The sequence below is a fragment of the Capricornis sumatraensis genome, chromosome 20, assembly GCF_032405125.1.
Source record: "Capricornis sumatraensis isolate serow.1 chromosome 20, serow.2, whole genome shotgun sequence".
NCBI lineage: Eukaryota > Metazoa > Chordata > Mammalia > Artiodactyla > Bovidae > Capricornis > Capricornis sumatraensis.
In genome coordinates, this window is record NC_091088.1 from 68,066,866 (window position 1) to 68,087,663 (window position 20,798).

At 45.8% G+C, this 20,798-nt stretch overlaps 1 protein-coding gene across 1 annotated transcript in view; it reads right to left on the bottom strand.

Annotated features, from left to right (window-relative positions):
* Positions 1–1,582: 1,582 nt before the first annotated feature.
* The window catches only part of LOC138096959 (uncharacterized), a 35,849-nt gene continuing 16,633 nt past the window's right edge, over positions 1,583–20,798 (bottom strand). Inside the window, 9 exon segments of the mRNA XM_068993185.1 lie at positions 1,583–1,671; positions 2,034–2,333; positions 3,403–3,495; positions 11,970–12,008; positions 12,011–12,097; positions 12,100–12,267; positions 13,167–13,445; positions 14,599–14,624; positions 14,763–14,926. Coding sequence (XP_068849286.1) covers positions 1,583–1,671; positions 2,034–2,333; positions 3,403–3,495; positions 11,970–12,008; positions 12,011–12,097; positions 12,100–12,267; positions 13,167–13,445; positions 14,599–14,624; positions 14,763–14,926 — 1,245 coding nt within the window.

The following is a 20,798-nucleotide window of genomic DNA, read 5'->3' on the forward strand; positions in this document are numbered from 1 at the left end:
CACAGCAGGATCCTCTATGATCCACCTCCCAGAATTCTGGAAATAAAAGCAAAAATAAACAAATGGGATCTAATTAAAATTAAAAGCTTCTGCACAATAAAGGAAACTATAAGCAAGGTGAAAAGACAGCCTTCTGAATGGGAGAAAATAATAGCAAATGAAGCAACTGACAAACAACTAATCTCAAAAATATACAAGCAACTTATGCAGCTCAATTCCAGAAAAATGAATGACCCAGTCATAAAATGGGCCAAAGAACTAAACAGACATTGTTCCAAAGAAGACATACAGATGGCTAACAAACACATGAAAAGATGCTCAACATCACTCATTATCAGAGAAATGCAAATCAAAACCACAATGAGGTACCACTTCACACCAGTCAGAATGGCTGCGATCCAAAAATCTGCAAGCAATAAATGCTGGAGAGGGTGTGGAGAAAAGGGAACCCTCCTACACTGTTGGTGGGAATGCAAACTAGTAAAGCCACTATGGAGAACAGTGTGGAGATTCCTTAAAAAATTGCAAATAGAACTACCTTATGACCCAGCAATCCCACTGCTGGGCATACACACCGAGGAAACCAGAATTGAAAGAGACACATGTACCCCAATGTTCATGGCAGCACTGTTTATAATAGCCAGGACATGGAAACAACCTAGATGTCCATCAGCAGAGGAATGGATAAGAAAGCTGTGGTACATATACACAATGGAGTATTACTCAGCCGTTATAAAGAATTCATTTGAATCAGTTCTGATGAGATGGATGAAACTGGAGCCGATTATACAGAGTGAAGTAAGCCAGAAAGAAAAACACCAATACAGTATACTAACACATATATATGGAATTTAGAAAGATGGCAATGACGACCCTGTATGCAAGACAGGAAAAAAGACACAGCTGTGTATAACGGACTTTTGGACTCAGAGGGAGAGGGAGAGGGTGGGATGATTTTGGAGAATGGCATTCTATCATGTATACTATCATGTAAGAATTGAATCGCCAGTCCATGTCTGACACAGGACACAGCATACTTGGGGTTGGTGCATGGGGATGACCCACTGAGATGTTATGGGGAGGGAGGTGGGAGGGGGGTTCATGTTTGGGAACACATGTAAGAATTAAAGATTTTAAAATTTAAAAAATAAATAAATTAATTAATTAAAAAAAAAACCCAATACAATATTGTAAAGTAATTAGCCAAAATAAATAAATTCAAATTAAAAAATGAATATATGTATATGAATAGCTGAAACATTCTGTGGTACAACAGGAATCAACATCTTAAATCAACCAAACTTCAACAAAAATCAATAAGAAAAAATAGATTAAAAAAATCAACCATATTGGGCTGCTCTTGAAAAACATAACATACTACTGTTGGGACCATCAGAAAACATGGTATTGACCCAGAAGCAGACATTATGGAGTGGAAATTGCTAGAATCTCACAGGATCTTTGACCACCTCATTCTTGACGGAGTGTTCAGTGCTGCCCTGTCCGACCCCAGGGGCTGGACGTGACTCCTTAGTGGGACGGTTGGAGGGACCACTGCCCCCTCTTTGTGCAGAAGGGTGCATTAAACCACAAGGCTGAGCAGCTTCAGGGTGTCAACCTCCATCTCGATCACCCAGGGGCCAGACTGCAGGGGTCCGGTACCACAGTGTGCTACTGACAGAGGAAGGGAGCTCTGATGTGAAAGCGAGAAACCAACCTGTTAACCAGCCATCAGTGGCTGCCAGAGCGAGGAACTGCCCACGTCCCTGCTCTGGTACATTTTTCTCCGTTGGTCGTTCTTTCACGTTCTCGCTCCTTCCCTCTGTCATTGGCTGTGTCTTCCCCTTAGCACATGGCAAGGACTCTATTCTCTCTTCCCTTCTGCTTTCACACCTCCTCTCTCTCTGGTTTGTTCCCTCCCCGATTTTGTGAGTGTCTCTGCATGCCTGTCATTTTCTCCCGGTACTGATGCTGGACTGGACACCAGGCCTTCTGTGACAGAGAGCAGAAGGGACTGCTCTGGTCACACTCACCTGAGATGATGATGTCCACGGGGTCGCTGGGAGCTGACCACACATAGGGGGAGTGGCTGAAAGAGCCATAGCATCTGTAGGTGCCCGCACTCACCAAAGTCATAGGGCCAATGGAGAAGTCAGCTGTGGCATGCCCACCAGGGAGCATCTGTCCCCGTCTCTGGAAATGCCCTGTGCTATTTTCTTGATGCAGGATAAACTTGTCAAACCACCACAGTGACTGACAGCGGAGGGTCACATTCTCTCCCGCACGCATGAAGGGGCCTGGGTGGGCTGAGATGGAGGGTTTTGGGAACACACCTAGGAGCAAAGAGCTTGTGAGCTTCAGTGAGTTACCCACCTCGGCATTTCCCCTGACATCTGAAGGTGGGGAAAATGTCCCCATGAACCATCAAAGCCAATTACCCTTCCTGTCTGTTCTGTTGCATTTTCTTTAGCCTTGTTCTCGGGCTCTGGCTCATGCTTTTCTGTTTCTCTTTGCTTAAGACCTCCAGCCTCTTCTGTGTTTCTTCTAAACTGTTTAACTGTTGGATCTGCTCTCAGCTTCATGCATGCATACTCGGACACTTCTGTCCTGTCCAACTCTGCAACCCCATCAACTATAGCCTGCCAGGCTCCTCTGTCCGTAGGATTCTCCAGGCGAGAATACTGGAGTGGGTTGCCATGCTCTCAGCTTCATCCTGTCCCTGATATGTGTGGTGGGGAGCTGGGTGGTTCTGACGATGCATTCCCTGGCTCCGTTCACACTCATCTAGAATGTGGGTGATGACTGGCAGGAGATTGGAAAGGAGGTGGAGGAAAAAGGGAATATTTCCCCATCTACGGCCCCCACATAATGCATCTGAGACATTCCTGGACTCCTCCTTGGGACCCCAGCTCCTTCATATGGGATTACAGCTCCCTACTGGGTGGCAGGTGCTGGATCACGGTCATTCCCCATCCACCCTGCTGACAGGCAGCGGCAGCATCCTGTCTAACTAATGCCTAGGGAGGCTCATCCTTCCTTTGCCAGAGCACCCCATCTATTCAACACCCTGAGTTTAAACTCTCAGAGTGGGTTCTCTTTCCTGGTTCATTCCTGTCTGGATATACTGAGTAAATATTGGACCATGTAAGGAACTTGGATCTAGGATGGGATTGCCTACATAAATGGCTATCCTGGTCTGGGCTGGACCCCTCCTACCTGTGACCACAATCTGCAGGGGGTCACTGTGTCTGTAAAATACAGGGAGAGACCTGGAGAATCCGGAACATGTGTAGGACCCGGCATGTTCTCTGGTCACCGGGCCAAGGGTGAATGTATTGAAATGATTTCCATGGAGCTCGGTCAAACTGGTCCCATCTGTTTTGAACAGTCTGAATCTCTTACGTGGAGAACGGAAGTGACACTGAAGAGTCACAGTCTGTCCTAAGGGAACCATGGGGCTTGGCCAGGCTGACAAAGAGGGCTTGTCATATTCACCTAGGAGAGAAGGAGTCACAGGTTTTGAAAGGAAAATAGGAATGGTCCCCTCTCCCCACTGGTCTTGTTGGAGTGCTTCCCCTTCAGTTCTTCCAAGGGACCAACACTAAAGTGTATCCCCCTGATACTCAAGGACACCTGGGGCTTGGGGACAGACAGAGACACAGTCAACCCAGGACAGACATCACGGAGATTCTAAGAATATGATTCTCAGCAGTGATTCTTATCAGGAGAAGAACAACTCCTTGGGTTGACAAAATGTTGAAAACTCTCTCAAAACACAAAACGCTGTGGATTCCTGGGTGGTCAGGTGGTTAGGACACAGCACTTTCTCTGCCAAGGGCCCGGGTTGAATCCCTAATCATGGAACTGAGACCCTACATGCTGTACGATGCAGGCAAAAGAAATCCAAAAAAGAACTGATTCATAGAAAAGAAGTTAGAGCACTTTCCTGTTGGATTTGTTGTAGCTCCAATGGTAAAGAAACTTCCTGCAATGCAGAAAAGCGGGGTTCAGTCCCCAGGTAGGGAAGATCCCCTGGAGAAGGAAATGGCAACCCCATCCAGTATTCTTGCCTGGAGAATCCCATGGACAGAGGAGCCTGGTGAGCTACAGTTCGTGGGGTCGCAACGAGTCGGACATGAGTGAGTGACTAAAAGTAACAGAGGTACCAAGTGAAAAAGCCACTTGACTGAAAAGAAGGAAATAAAGCTTGAAGCTGGCTCCTTCATTAGCTAACCTACATCACATGTATGACAAGGTCCAGGCGTCCCTGCCTGATGAGCAGACCCTTCCCTGGGCTCAGGTCCAGCGGGCTTCCTGCATATCCTGTTGTTAAGGCCCAGCTGGAGATGCCATGAGACAGCTTGTAGGCGAGGGTCTGTGGGCTGCAGCCTCTTGCTCCCCTCTCACGATAGAAATGGCACTCACTGGGCCTAGCTCCCAGCTCCCAGCCTTCATACTGATGCTTCAGGTCCAGAGTCCAGAGCTGGGCTAACCTCTGGGGAGAGTGAAGATGAGTATCAAGGCCAATAGGAGGACCTGGGATCCACAGGGCCTGCGGCTCTCACTGTACTGACAGGGGTCTCACCCCAGTCCCCAGGGTCATCTGCATCAGCCACAACTTCTCTGCCCAACAGAGAAATAAGGGATGGGGAGGACTCACCCACAGCTGCCCGGATCCTCAGACTCACACAGAATCCTAGAAGGAAAAGCATGTCAGAGATGGCTTGTCCCGATGGACCCCACACTCGTTGCTCCCTCATGCAGGGAACATGGTCATTGGTGTGAAGACCTGCTAATTTCTACCATAACTCTCTCCAACGGTGTCTTTCTGGACTCACCAAGACTCAGAATGCTGAGGAGTGTGGGGCACATGGCTCTGCTTCTGTGAGACAGGAGGCAGAACTGAGCAAAGCTGACAGAGCCACAGGATGCAGAAGGTGGTCAGTGTTGTTGGTACAGTCAGCCTGGTTCACGTCACATGGGAAGATGGCCTGCCTCTTCTCAAAGGCAGGGAGGGAAGTCTGACCTGAGCCGCATCACGGAGCATGCCTCATGACCTGTTCGTCATTTTGTTTCCCTAAACACTGTAAACCTAAGAGGATTCGAACAGATCTTGCTGCCTTTAGGAAGTACTAACTGTTCTTCAGTGTATACCAAACAGGATGCTTTTCCCACGCTTATGATAAATCTCATTCACCTTAACTCTTCACAGAAGACAAACCACATGTTCCCACCTTGTATGTCAGGCTCAGTGCAGGTTGCCAATTAAAGCCTCATTAATAGAGACTTTGATTCTGCATTCTTATGAGAGGACAAGACATGCGTATTATGGCTCTTTGAAAACATGAAAAAATTCTGCATTGTAATATATGTGATTAAGGAACTAACTGTGTTAGTTTCAGGTGTACTGCAAAGTGACTCAGTTACACATATACATGCATCTGCTGCTTTTCAAATTCTTTTCCCCCTTAGGTAGTTACAGAATATTAGGTAGAATTCTCTGTTTTATACATTAGGGCCTTGTGGTCATGCATTTTTAATATAGCCGTGTGTATATGTCAGTACCAAGCTTACAAGATAACCTCCCCCTGACATATTCCTCTGGTAATCGTAAGTTCCTTCTCTGTGAGTCTGTTTCATAAATAAGTTCATTTTCTTAGATGTCACAAGTAAGCGATATCATGTGATATTTGTCTTTCTCTGACTCCTCTTCATCTGAAATTATTTCGTGACTATGAGTGGAAACTTTGCACACACAACACTCTCTGTCTCTCTCTCTTCCTCCCTTTCCAATCCAAGGACCACACATGTACACAAAGATAACGTGTGTAAAGGTGACTGTGGTGTTTTCTGGGAGGGGGATTCGTCCTGCCTGAAAAAGTGGACCACACTGCTTCCTAGATACTCTGCTGCTGCTGCTGCTAAGTGGCTTCAGTTGTGTCCGACTCTGTGCGACCCCATAGACGGCAGCCCAGCAGGCTCCCCCATCCCTGGGATTCTCAGATGAACACAAAATATGTCAAGGAGAGACTTCCAAGCTCCAGAATGCTTGAGTGAGGGGCGTGTCCACAACAATCAACTCCAAACTGGGAAAAAATGGCCTAGCTGTTTCAGGAGGTCAAGGGTAGACATATACCCAGTTCAGCTGTTGTTCATAGACAGGAACGAACCTCAGTAAGGGCTGTAATTCCACACCATTGTGCTGGGGGTGGGGGTCATTAACATTAGTGATACTCCCTAAGTTATAAATCTGGTCTCCTCTTGATCATTAAGTATGTAATGGAGTAACAGTTCAGTCACCCGTCTTAAAATGTCCTTTTATTTACTTGATATCATGTTTCAGAATTGATCTGTATTGTTATTTCAGTTTGTGCATTTTTACTGCCATATAATGTTTCATTGCAGATATTTAAACCACAAATTTTTAAAAATTAAAAACATTATTGAAGTATAGCTCATTTATGCCGTACAGCAAACTGATTCCACTTGACATGTATATTGTTTTCCATTATGGTTTATGGCAAGATACTGAATAGAATTCCCTGTGCCATACTGTAGGACCTCATTCTTTATCCATTCTATGTATAAATAGATTTCATCTGCTCATTGAAAGCCTCCAGACATCCCTCCTTGGCAAACACAAGCGTGTTCTGTATGTTTGTGAGTCTGTTCCTGTTTCATTGATATGTTCCTTTTAGATTCCACATATGGGTGATAGCACATGAAAATTGTCTTTCCCTTTCTGTCTCCTTCCATTAATATGTTAATCTCCTGGTCCATCCATGCTGCTGCAAATGGCATGATTTCATTTTTTAAATGTCTGAGTTGTGTTCATTCTCTGTGTGTATAAGCATATACATCTTCTTTATCCATTCATCTCTCGGTGGACAATTAGGCTGTTCCCACGTCTTGGCTATTGTAAGTTTTGCTGCTATGAACATAGGGGTGCATGAATCTTTTCAAGGTATAGTTTTTTTCCAGATATGTGCACAGGACTGGAATTGTTGGATCATATGGAAACTCTGTTTTTACTTTTTTTGAGGAACTGCCATACTGTTTTCCACAGTGGGTGCAATGGTATCCACTCCCCCAAGAGTGTAAGAGGGATTCCCTCTTCTCCACACCCTCTCCAGCATCTATTATTCATCAACTGTCTAATGATGGCCATTTTGATCGGTATGAGGTGGTACCTCCTTGCAGTGTCGATTTGCCTTGCCTCCTAATTAGCAATGCTGAGCATCTTTTCATATGCCTGTTGGCCATCTGCATATCTTGTTTTAAACCACAGATATCACCTGTGAGAGTGACGTCTATGGATTCTGTCTAAAATGAATGACACCTCTGCTAAAGTCTCGTGAACGTGCTCTGAGTCCAATCTCACATTGTCTGTCAAGGGACAGAGCGATGAGGTCTTCAGGAAAGGAATAGTGACTTTATTTGGAAAGCCAGCAGACCAACGAGATCGTGAACTTTTGCCCCAAAGAATCATCTTACTTGAGTTAGATGGGCTTTTTGGGGAGTGAGAGGGATGGTCAAACAGCGTTTACTGAATGTAAAATAACCCTAGCCTATGGGGAAGAAAATTCCAAGGAGAAGAGGGAAATATAGATTAAATACCCATGTGTGAACTCACACTTTCACACTTACACACACACACTAGAAGAGGAGGAGGTGTGGCTGGTTGGTGCAGTGCTTTAATTAACTAGTTAATGTCTGTGCTGGCTCTTCGTCGCTGTGCACAGGCTTTCTCTAGGTGTGGGAAGGGGGCTGCTCTTTGCTGTGGTGCAGGGTCTCTCATCGCCGTGGCTTCTTTTGTTGTGGAGCACCCGCTCTAGGCACATGGGCTTGTGTCTGACACGCTTAACGGCCCCGAGGCATGAGGAATCTTCCCATTCCCGGGATAGGGCCCATGTCCCCCACATAGGCAGGCAAATTCCCAATGACTGGACCAACAGGGAAGTCCTGTAGCAAGCTTTTTTCCCCTTAATTTACTTATTTTTAATTTTAGGACAATTACAATACTCTGATGGCTTCTGCCACACATCAACATGGATCAGCCATAGCTATACTTACGTCCCCTCCACTGTGGAAATCTTTTAGTTCTGGAATCCTTTGTTCTTGAAGCTGTCCGTGCAGGTCTGGTCATAATGTCCCTTTAAGCCCCTGACAAGACAAAAGGTTCTGTCTGTTCTGCCACTTTTTATCTCTATACGAATGGGAAAGTGTTATACCTTTCAAGTTCAGAGCCTTGAGAATAGTTTAGTCCCTCAGTCGTGTCTGACTCTTTGTGACCCCATGGGCTGTGACCCGCCAGGCTCCTCTGTCCATGGGGGTTCTCCAGGCAAGAATGCTGGGGTGGGTTGCCATTTCCTTCTCCAGGAGATCTTCCCAACTGAGGGATTGACTCAGGTCTCCTGCGTTGCAGGCAGATTCTTTATCCTCTGAGTCACCAGGAATGCCCACCAGTAACATAATGCAATTCAATATCTCCTCCCTCAATTAACATTGACATTATTTTCCATTTGCTTTAATGTGGACATGGTGGGATTTTGGCATCATGCTTTCACTCTCAGTGCAGCATAACTGATGTGGAATATACCATAAATTTAAAAATTGAAGTATGAATACAAAGCTAGATTTCTAATTTTAAAAAACGATATGCAACAAGCAGCAAAGATTTATTCTATAGCACGGGGAACTATAGTCAATATCTTGTAGTAACCTAAACTGGAAAATAATCTGAAAAATAATTATGCATATTTGTATAACTGAAAATCACCTTGCTGTGCAACTGAAACATTGTAAGTCAACTACACTTCAATAAAACATGTATATGATGAGATTAAAAATAGAATATGTAAAACAAATAATTTTTAAAATAAGATGAAAACAAAATGAAGTCACTCAGTCGTCTCTGACTCTTTGCAACCCTATGCACTGTAGGCTGGCAGGCTTCAATGTTCATGGGATATTGCAAGCAAGAATACTGGACTGCATTGCCATTTCCTTCTCCAAAGAGTGCAGGCCAACTGCAGCATACTCCCTGACGGTCTGTGTGCTCACTCTCACATTCCAACTCTGCATAAGGTGTATTCATATGGGCACCCTGAGCTGCCCAAAAGAGTCTCAGTCCAGATGGTGAGTTTGTGGAAGGTCCCTGGAAGGAAGTCAGAGGCTGAGTCCCAGGACTTCCCCACCCCTCCCTTCCCAGCTCAGCTCAGGAACCCTTCCAGGTTTCACCAGCATCACTCCAGAATCCCAGTGTCCCGACCTTGCCCCCAACCAAGTTCCTGGGACTCAAGTGAACTATGGGTCCCAGGAGACCCGGGTGAACACACCTGCATTGCTCAGGGTCCCTTGGCTGAGACTCAGCCCTGGAAGTGAGAGATTTGCCATGTAAAGCTTGGGCTGATTCTCTCTCCATCAGGACCCCTGGTCCCTCCAGCTGCCCAAGCCCTATGGTTCCTGTGAGCTGGGGGCAAGGTGGGCATCCCATGCCCTCCTGCTGTCCCCTCATGCCCTGCACATCTGGCTGAGGAGGAGAAGCTCAGAGGGGATGGAAGGCATGTCTGCAGCTCTGAGCACCCAGCCACCCCTGGCCCTGCCCTGTACAGATGAGGAGACCACGGGGCCCTAGAGGACAAACAGGATGTGGTCCCTGGGTTGTATCACAGCCCCTCGGTGTTCCCACGGCCGTGGACTCGCAGCAGGGGCGGCCCCTCCTTGGACCCAGCGCCAATGTCTCCATGCAGGGCTCAGGAGGCATCTCAGCCCAGACCTGAGGTCTCAGCTCTTTCTGTTTCTGCCCAGTCTGATCGCCTACTCTAGAGGGTGAGACCCAGGTTCTCATCCTCAATCAGCCCTGGACAGTCTGGTTCCAACTAGGACTCATAATTTTATTTTCCCAGTCCCCTCCAGAAATGGAATTTACTTCTCGTCTTTGGTCAGTTCATAAATTGTTATTTATTTTGGAAATTTTATTTATTAAATTTTTTATTTTAATTTTTAATTTATTTTTTAAATGTAAATTTTTAATTTTAATTGGAGGTTAATTACTTTACAATATTGTATTGGATTGTTTTTTCCATTTACTTAGAGTTTATTTGATTTTTTCCCACACTGTTTCATCATCTTCTAGACATAGATATGTACACATTGTGTTAGAGGTATAATTAGGTATTTCATTTTTTGGTGCTGTTGTAAATGGTATTTTTAAAAATTTCAGTTCTAAATACCTGGAACCAACATAATATTTTTTTCAACTTTACAATGTTGTATTGGTTTTGTCATACATCAACATGAATCTGCCATGGGTGTACACGTGTTCCCCATCCTGAGCACCCCTCTCACACCTCCCTCCCCATACCATCCCTCTGGTCATCCCAGTGCACCAGCCCCGAGCATCCCGTATCATGCATCACACCTGGACTGGTGATTCATTACTTATATGATATTATACATGTTTCAATGCTATTCTCCCAAATCATCCTACCCTCGCCCTCTCCCACAGAGTCCAAAAGACTGTTCTATACATCTGTGTCTCTCTTGCTGTCTCGTATACAGGGTTATCATTATCATCTTTCTAAATTCCATATATATGCGTTCAGTTCAGTTCAGTCGCTCAGTGTGTCCGACTCTTTGCGACCCCATGAATAGCAGCACGCAGGCCTCCCTGTCCATCACCAACTCTTGGAGTTCACTCAGAGTCACGTCCATAGAGTCAGTGATGCCATCCAGCCATCTCATCCTCTGTCGTCCCCTTCTCCTCCTGCCCCCAATCCCTCCTAGCATCAAAGTCTTTTCCAATGAGTCAACTCTTCACATGAGGTGGCCAAAGTATTGGAGTTTCAGCTGTAGCATCATTCCTTCCAAAGAAATCCCAGGGTTGATCTCCTTCAGAATGGACTGGTTGGATCTCCTTGCAGGCCAAGGGACTCTCAACAGTCTTCTCCAGCACCACAGTTCAAGCCATCTGTATGTCTTCTTTGGAGAAATATCTATTTAGTTCTTTGGCCCATTTTTTGATTGGGTGATTTTTTTTTTTTTTTTTGGAATTGAGCTTCATGAGTTGCTTGTATATTTTTGAGATTAGTTGTTTGTCAGTTGCTTTATTTGCTATTATTTTCTCCCATTCTGAAGGCTGTCTATTCACATTGCTTATATGTATAGGAACAATTGAAACACTCTAATGTACAACAGGAATTAGCAACAGTAAAAATCAACTAGACTTCAACAACATAAATAAGAAAAAAATGTACTTTAAAAATCAACGAGATGTGGGGTTGTTGTGAAAAATGGAACGTACTAGCTACTGCTGGGACCATCAGAGAACATGGCATTGACCCAGAAGCAGAAATTATGGAGTGACAATTGCCAGAATCTCACAGGATCTTTGACCACCTCATTCTTGAGGGCATGTTCAGTGCTGCCCTGCCCACCCCCCAGGGGCTGGAAGGGACTCTTTAATGGGGATGGTTGGAGGGACCACTCCCCGCCTCTTTGTGCAGAAGGACATGTTAAACCACAAGACTGAGCAACTTCAGGGTGTCAACCTCCATCTCAATCACCCAGGGGCGGGACTGCAGGGCGTCTGGTACCACATGTGCTGCTGACAGAGGAAGGGAGCTCTGACATGAAAGCGGGAAATCAACCCCTTAACCAACCATCGTTGGCTGCCTGAGTGGGAAACTGCCCGCATCCCTGCTCTGGTACATTTTTGTCCATTGGTCGTTCTTTCACATTCTTGCTCCTTCCCTCTGTCACCAGCTGTGTCTTCCCCTTAGCACACGGCAGGGACTCTGTTCTCTTATCCTTCCATGTTCACACCTCCTCTCTCTCTGGTTTGCTCCCTCTCCCGAGTTTGTGAGTGTCTCTGCACGCCTGTCATTCTCTCCTGGTACTGATGCTGGACTGGACGCCAGAACATCTGTGATACAGAGAGTAGAAGGGATTGGTCTGGTCACACTCACCTGTGATGATGATGTCCACAGGGTCGCTGGGGGCTGACCCTCATAAGGGCAATGTCTGAGAGAGACGTAGCATGTGTAGGTGCCTGCACTATCCGCAGTCATGGGGCCAATGAAGAAGTCAGCTGGGGATGCCCAGCAGGGAACGTCTCTCCACATCTCTAGAAATGCCCTGTTCTGCTTTTTTTGTGCAGGATAAATTTGTCAAGTAGCAGCAGTGAGTGATAGTGGAGGGTCATATTCTCTCCCGACTGCACGAGGGGGCCTGGGTGTGCTGAGATAGCGGGTTTTGTGAACACATCTAGGAGCAAAGAGGTTGTGAGCTTCAGTGAGTCACCCCACCTCGGTGCTATTCTTGACATCTGAAGGTGTGAAAAATGTCTGTGAACCATCAAAGCCAATTACCCTTCCTGTCTGTTCTGTTGCATTTTCTTTAGCCTTGTTCTCGGGCTCTGGCTCATGCTTTTCTGTTTCTCTTTGCTCAAGACCTCCAGCCTCCTCTGTGTTTATTCTAAGCTCTTTAGCTGTTGGGTCTGCTCTAAGCTTCATGCATATATACTCAATCACTTCGGTTGTGTCTGACTCTATGGGGCCCCATGGACTGTAGCTTGCCATGCTCTTCTGTCTATGGGATTCTCCTAGGTGAGAACACTGGAGTGGTTTGCCATGCTCTCAGCTTCATCCCATCCCTAATATGCATTTCAGAGGCTGGGTGGTTCTGAGGATTCATATGCTGGCTCCCTTCACACATATCTCCTAAAACGTGGGTGATGACTGGCATGAGATTGGGAAGGAGGTGGAGAAGAAAGGGAACATTTCCCATCTGTGACCCCTACCTCATGCCTCTGGAGAAATTCTTGGGTTGACTTGGTCTTAACTGGGGCCCCAGCTCCTTCATATGGGATTACAGCTCCCTACTGGATGGCAGGTGCTGGATTGGGGTCTCACCTTGGCCTCCCAGCTGGCAGGCAGTGGCAGCATCCTGTCTAACTAATGCCTAGGGAGGCTTCTCCTTCCTGTGCCAGGAGAACACCTTCCTCTGTTCAACAACCTGAGTTTAAACTCTCAGAGTCTGTTCTCTTTCCGTAGTTCAGTCCTGGCTGGGAATCCCGAGGACGTTTTTGGCTGCACTGCCACGTGGACCTAGGGTAGGATTGCCTGCAGGCATGGGTGTCCCCAGCAGGGCTGGACCCCTCCTACCTGTGACCACTATCTGAAGGGGGTCACTGACATTGGACCACACAGAGAGAGACCTGTAGAATCCAGAACACATGTAGGACCGGGCATGTTCTCTGGTCACTGGGCCAAGGGTGAAGGTATTGAAATCATGTCCCTGGAGCTTGGGCAAACTGGTCCCAACTCCTTTGAACAGTCTGAATATCACAAATGGAGGACCAGAATGACACAAAAGAGTCAAAGTCTGTCCTAACTTAACCATGGGTCTTGGCCAGGCTGACAAAGAGGGCTTGTCATATTCACCTAGCAGAGAAGGAGGCAGAGGCTTTGAGAGGAAACTAGGAACAGTCTCCTCTCCCCACTGCCCCCATGGGCACTTCCCCTTCAATTCTTCCAGCTCTCCTCCCCTAAAGTGCATCACCCTGATGCTCAAGGGCACCTGGGACTTGGGGACAGACAGAGACACAGTTAACCCAGGATGGACATCATGGAGATTCTAAGCATATGATTCTCAGAAGTGATTCTTATTACTCCTTGGGTTGAGAAAATGTTGAAAAACTTTCTCTCAAAACACAAAACACTGGGGATTCCCTGTTGGTCCAGTGGTTAGGACTCAGCACTTTCTCTGCCAAGGGCCCGGGTTGATCCCTGATGAGGGAACTAAGATCCTGCAAGCTGCACGATGCAGCCAAAAGAAAACACCACAGAAAAACTGATGCCTGGAAAAGAAGTGAAAGGACTTCCGTGTTGCATTTCTTGTAGCTCACAATGGTAAAGAATCTTCCTGCAATGGAGAGCTGGGTACAATCCCTGAGCTGGCAAAATCACATGGGCAAGGTAATGGCAACCACCTATAGTATTCTTGCCTGGAGAATCCCATGCATAGCGGAGCCTGGTGAGCTACAGTCCATGGTGTCGCAGAGAGTCAGAATCGACAGAGCGACTAACACTAACACAACTAAGCAGTGAGAAAGCCACTTGCCTGCAAAGAAGGAAGTAAATGTTGAACCTCGCTCCTTTGTTAGTTAACTGACATCAAATGTGTGACAAGGTCCAGGTGGCCCTGCCTGATGGCCAGCCCCTTCCCTGGGTCAGGTCTAGCAGGCACTCCTGCAGATTCTGTTGTTAAGGGACAGTTGGAGATGCCACAAGCCACCTTGTTGGAGAGGGGTCTGCAGCGTGCAGCCTCTTGCTCCCCTCTCATGATAGAAATGGCACTCAATGGTCCTAGCACCCTTCTTGAGGATTCGGAATGTCCCTTCAGATCCAGAGTCCAGAGCTGGGCTAACCTCTGGGGAGAGTGAAGATGAGTATCACAGCCAATAGGAGGACCTGGGATCCACAGGGCACGCAGCTCTCACTGTACTGACACGGGTCTCACCCCAGCCCCCAGTGTCCTCTGCATCAGCCCCAACTGCTCTGCTCAACAGAGAAATAAGGGATGGGGAGGACTCACCCACAGCTGCCCAGATCCAGAGAACCCTAGAAGGAAAACCCCGTCAGAGATGGCTTGTTCAGATGGACCTCATGCTCCTTGCACCCTCATCCAGGGAGGCTGGGCAGTGGTGCGAGGACCCCCCGATTTCCACCATAACCCTCTCCAACCGTGTCTTTCCAGACTCACCGAGACTCAGGAGGCTGAGGAGTGTGGGGGCACATGGCTCTGCTTCTGTGAGACAGGAGGCAGAGCTGAGCAAAGCTGACAGAGTCACAGGATGCGGAAGGCGGGTGGTGCTGTTGGTACAGTCAGCCTGGCTCATGTCAGATGGGAAGATGGCCAGCCTCTTCTCATGCCAGGGATGGAAGTCTGACCTGAGCCTCATCACAGAGCACGCCTCATGACCCGAGCATCACTTTTTGTTTCCCTAAACACTATAAACATAGGAGAATTTGAGCAAGTCTTGCTGCCTTTAGGAAGTAGAAATGGTGATTCAGTGTATACCATGCAGGATGCTTTTCCAAAGCTCATGATAAATCTCATTAACCTTAACTTTTCGCAGGAGAGAAACCACATGTTCCCACCTCGTATGTCAGGCTCAGTGCAGGTTGCCAATTAAAGACTCATTAATAGAGACTTTTATTCTGCATTTTTATAAGAGAAGGAGACAAGCATATTATGGCTTTTAGTAAATTAAAAAAAATTCTATAGTGATGTATATGTGATTAAGAAACTGTGTTAGTTTCAGGTATACTACAAGTTATATATGCATCTATTCAGTTATATATGATTCAGTTATATATGCATCTATTGCTTTTCAAATTCTTTTTCCACATAGGTAGTTACAGAATATTAAGCAGAGTTCCCTATGCTGTACAGTAGGTCCTTGTTGGTCATCCATTTTAAATATAGCTGTGCATATATGTCGAACCCAAGCTGCCAATCTATCCCACCCCCCAGCCACCATCCCCACCACAGGTAACCGTAAGGTCATTCTCTTTCTGTCTGTTTTGTAAATAAGTTCATTTTTTAAGGTGTCACAAATAAGCAATATCATGTGATATTTGTCTTCCCCTGACTCTTCTTTATCTGAAACTATTTCCTGACTATGAGTGGAAACTTTGCACACACACACTCTCTCTGTCTCTCTTTTCCCCTTTCCAATCCAAGGACCACACATGTACACCAAAAAAATGTGTGTAAGATGATTGTGGGGGGTTTTGGGGGGAAGGAAATTGTTTTGCTAGAAAAGGTGGACAACCTTGCTTACTACATAAAAATGTGCAAGCTAGAGACTTCCAAAGTCCAGAATGCTTGAGTGAGAGTGGTGTCCAGAACAATCAACTCCAAACTAGGACAAAATAGCCCAGCTGTTTCAGGACTCCAAGGGCAGACATACACCCAGTTCAGCTGTTGTTCACTGACAGGAAAGAACCTCAGTAAGGGCAGTGATTCCACACCATTTTCCTGGGGGTGAGTCATTAACACTAGTGATGCTCCGTAAGTAATAAATCTCATCTCCTCTTGATCATTATGTATGTAATGGAGTAACAGTACAGTCACCCTTCTTAAAATTTCTTTTTATTTTCCAAATATCATGTTTCAAAATAGATCTGTATTCTTTGTTATTTCAGTTTGTGCATTTTCAGTTCAGTTCAGTTCAGTTCAGTTCATTTCAGTCGCTCAGTCGTGTCCAACTCTTTGCGACCCCATGAATCACAGCACTCCAGGCCTCCCTGTCCATCACCAACTCCTGGAGTTCACTCAGACTCAATGTCCATCGATTCGGTGATGCCATCCAGCCATCTCATCCTCTGTCATCCCCTTCTCCTCCTGCCCCCAATCCCTCCCAGCATCAGGGTCTTTTCCAATGAGTCAACTCTTCACATGAGGTGGCCAAAGTATTGGAGTTTCAGCTTCAGCATCATTTCTTCCAAAGAACACCCAGGACTGATCTCCTTTAGGATGAACTGGTTGGATCTCATTGCAGTCCAAGGGACTCTCCAAAGTCTTTTGCAACACCACAGTTCAAAAGCATCAAATCTTCAGCACTCGCTTTCTTCTCAGTCCAACTCTCACATCCATACATGACCACTGGAAAAACCATAGCTTTGACTAGAAGGACCTTTGTTTGCAAATTAATGTCTCTGCTTTTGAATATGCTGTCTAGGTTGGTCATAACTTTCCTTCCAAGGAGTAAGCATCTTTTAATTTTATGGCTGCAATCACCATCTGCAGTGATTTTGGAGCCCCCCAAAATAAAGTCTGCCACTGTTTCCCCATCTATTTGCCATGAAGTGCTGGGACAAGATGCCATGATCTTAGTTTTCTGACTGTTGAGGTTTGTCATCTGCATTTTACTATAGATTACTGCACAATGGTGTCATTGTGCATTTTACTGCCATGTAATATTTCATTGCAGATAGATAAACCACACATTTTAAAAAGTTAAGATAAAATTTTGAAGTTAATTCATGTCTGCTGTACAGCAAATTAAGGTTGACACATATATTCTTTTCCATTATGCTTTATGGCAAGATACTGAATAGAAGTCCCTGTGCCATACTGTAGGACCTGATTGTTTGTTCATTTTAGGTCTAAATAGATTTCATCTGCTAATCCCAAACTCCCAATCCTTCCCTCCCCCTGGCAACCACAAGCCTGTTCTCTATGTCTGTGAGTCTGTTCCTGTTTCTTTGATACATTCCTTTTAGATTCCACATATGAGTGATATCATATGATAATTGTCTTTCTCTTTCTGTCTACTTCACTTAATATGTTAATCTCCAGGTTCATCCATGCTGCTGCAAAAGGCATAATTTCATTTTTAAAATGTCTGAGTAGTGTTCCAGTGTGTGTGTATAGGCACATACAACATCTTCTTTATCCATTCATCTGTCAATGAACATTTAGGTTATTTCCATTTCTTGGATATTGTAAGTTGTGCTGCTATAAACATAGAGGTGCATGAATCTTCTCAAGGTATAGTTTTTTTTCCAGATATATGCTCGGGATAGGAATTGTTGGATCATATGGAAACTCTGTGTTTGGGTTTTTGAGGAACTTCCATGCTGTTTTCCACAGTGGCTGCACCAGTTTACACTCCACCAACAGTGTAAGAGGGTTTCCCTCTTCTCTACACCCTCTCCAGCATCTATTATTCATCAACTGTTTAATGATGGCCATTCTGATCGGTATGAGGTGGTACCTCACTGCAGTGTCGATTTGCCTTTCTCTAATTAGCAATGTTGAGCATCTCTTCATATGCCTGTTGGCCATCTACTTCTTTTCAACCACAGGTACCAATTGTGAGAGTGACGTCTATGGATTTTGTCTAAAATGACTGGCACCTCTGCCAATGTCTCATGAATGTGCTTTAAGTCCAACCTCACATTGCATCATTGGGCAGAATGATGGGGTCTTTGGGCAAGGAATAGTGACCTTATTTGGAAAGCCAGCAGACCAACAAGATGGTGAATTCGTGCCCAAAGCATCATCTCATCTGAGTTAGATGAGCTCTTTTTGAAGGGGTGGGATGGTCAAACAGTGTTTACTGAATGTAAAATAACCCTAACCCATGGGGAAGAATTTTCCAAGGAGAGGAGAGAAAAATACAGGTTAAATACCTACCTGTGAACTCATACTTTCACACTTACACACACACACATACACACACACAAAGGGGAAGAGGTGTAGCTGGTTGTTGCAGTGTTTTAATTAACTGATTAATGTCTGTGCTGGGTATTTGTCGCTGTGCACAGGCTTTCTCTAGTTGTGGGAAGGGGTGCAGGGTCTTTGCTGTGGTGCAGGGTCTCTCATCACCATGGCTTCTCTTGTTGTGGAGCACCCACTCTAGGCACATGGGCTTGTGGCCCACAGGCTTACTTGCCCCATGGGATGTGGAACTGTCCCTTTCTGGGGATTGAACCAGTGTCCCCTACATGGGCAGGCAGGTTCCCAACCACTGGACAACCAGAGAATTCCTGTCCAAGCTTTCTTTCCCCTTAATTTATTTATCTTTAATTTTAGGACTATTACAATACTGTGATGGCTTCTGCTATACATTAACATGGATCAGCCGTAGCTGTACTTATGTCCCCTGCACTGTGGAAATCTTTTAATTCTGGAATCCTTTGTTCTCGAAGCTGTCCATGCAGGTGTGGTCGTAATACCCCTTTAAGCCCCCAACAAGACAAAAGTTTCTGTCTGTTATGTAACTTTTTATCTCTATACGAATGGGAAAGTGTTACACCTTTCAAGTTCAGAGCCTTGAGAATAATCTTAGTCCCTCAGTCATGTCCGATTATTTGTGACCCTATGGATTATAGGCCAGCAGGCTCCTTGTCCATGGAATTCTCCAGGCAGGAATATTAGAGTGTGTTTCCATTTACTTCTCAGCCTTGAGAATGGGTTCTCCTATATTACAAACCCTAGGCAACATTCTTTTACCAAAGAGTCAGCATGACTAAGCACAGACAGCAGAGTGCAAGGGTTAGAGCTGAAGGAACAGACCCAATAGGAAGTCAGATCCAGAGACGTGTGCTCTCCCTTTGAATGGATAAATGTTATCGACTCCCCAACTACTGCAATCCTTTGTCCTCCCACCAGTAACACTGTGCCTGTGCTTAGTCGCTGAGTCAGGTCTGACTCCTTGTGATCCCATGGGCTGCAGCCCGCCAGGCTCCTCTGTCAGTAGGGATTCTCCAGGCAAGAATACTGGTATGTCTTGCCATTTCCTTCTCCAAATAGGGCAAACAAACTACACCCTACTCCCTGAGGTTCTATGTACTCACTTGTACATTCCAACTCGGCATACGGTGTATTCATGTGGGCACCTTGAAACTGCCCAAAACAGGCTCATCCCAGATGGTGGTTTGTGAAAGTTCCCTGGAAGGAAGTCAGATGCTGAGTCCTAGGACCTCGCCACCCCTCAGTCCCCAGCTCAGCTTAGGAGCCCTTCCAGGTTTCAGCAGCATCACTCTAGAATCCCAGTGCCCCCACCTCACCCGCTGCTGAGTTCCCGGGGCTCAAGTGAGACATGGGTCCTGGGAGTCCCGGGAGGACTCACCTGCAGGGTTCGAGGTCCTCTGGCCCAGACTCAGCCTTGGAGGTGAGATTTCCCACTGAAAGCATGGGGGCTGATTCTCTCCCAATCAGGATCCCTGGTTCCTCCAGCTGCCCAAGCACTGAAAAAGGCTGAGTGCTGAAGAACTGATGCTTTCGGACTGTGGTGCTGGAGAGGATTCTTTTTTTTTTTTTGGAAAATTAATTTATTTATTTTCAGTTCAGTTCAGTTCAGTTGCTCAGTCATGTCTGACTCTTTGCGACCTCATGAATCATAGCACACCAGGCCTCCCTGTCCATCACCAACTCCTTGAGTCTTCCCAAACCCATGTCCATTGAGTTACTGATGCCATCCAACCTTCTCATCCTCTGTTGTCCACTTCTCCTCCTGCCTTCAATCCCTTCCAGCATTAGGGTCTTTTCCAGTGAGTCAACTCTTCACAAGAGGTGGCCAAAGTACTGAAGCTTTGAGCTTCAACATCAGTCCTTCCAGTGAACACCCAGGACTGATCTTCTTTAGGATGGACTGGTTGGATCTCCTTGCAGTCCAAGGGACTCTCAAGAGTCTCCTTCAACACCACAGTTCAAAAGCATCAATTCCTCAGTGCTCAGCTTTCTTTATAGTCCAACTCTCACATCCATACGTGACTGCTAGAAAAACCATAGCCTTGACTAGATGGACCTTTGTTGGCAAAGTAATGTCTCTGCTTTTGAATATGCTATCTAGGTTGGTCATAACTTTCCTTCCAAGGAGTAAGCGTCTTTTAATTTCATGGCTGCAATCACCATCTACAGTGATTTTGGAGCCCAGAAAAATAATGTCTGACACTGTTTCTACTATTTCCTTATCTATTTGCCATGAAGTGATGGGACCAGATGCCATGATCTTCGTTTTTGAATGTTGACCTTGAACCCAACATTTTCACTCTCCTCTTTCACTTTCATCAAGAGCCTCTTTAGTTCCTCTTCACTTTCTGCCATAAGGGTAGTGTCATCTGCAAAACTGAGGTTATTAATATTTCTCCCAGCAATCTTGATTCCAGCTTGTGCTCCCTCCAGCCCAGTGTTTCTCATGATGTACTCTGCATAGAAGTTATATAAGCAGGGTGACAATATTCAGCCTTGACATACTCCTTTTCCCATTTGGAACCAGT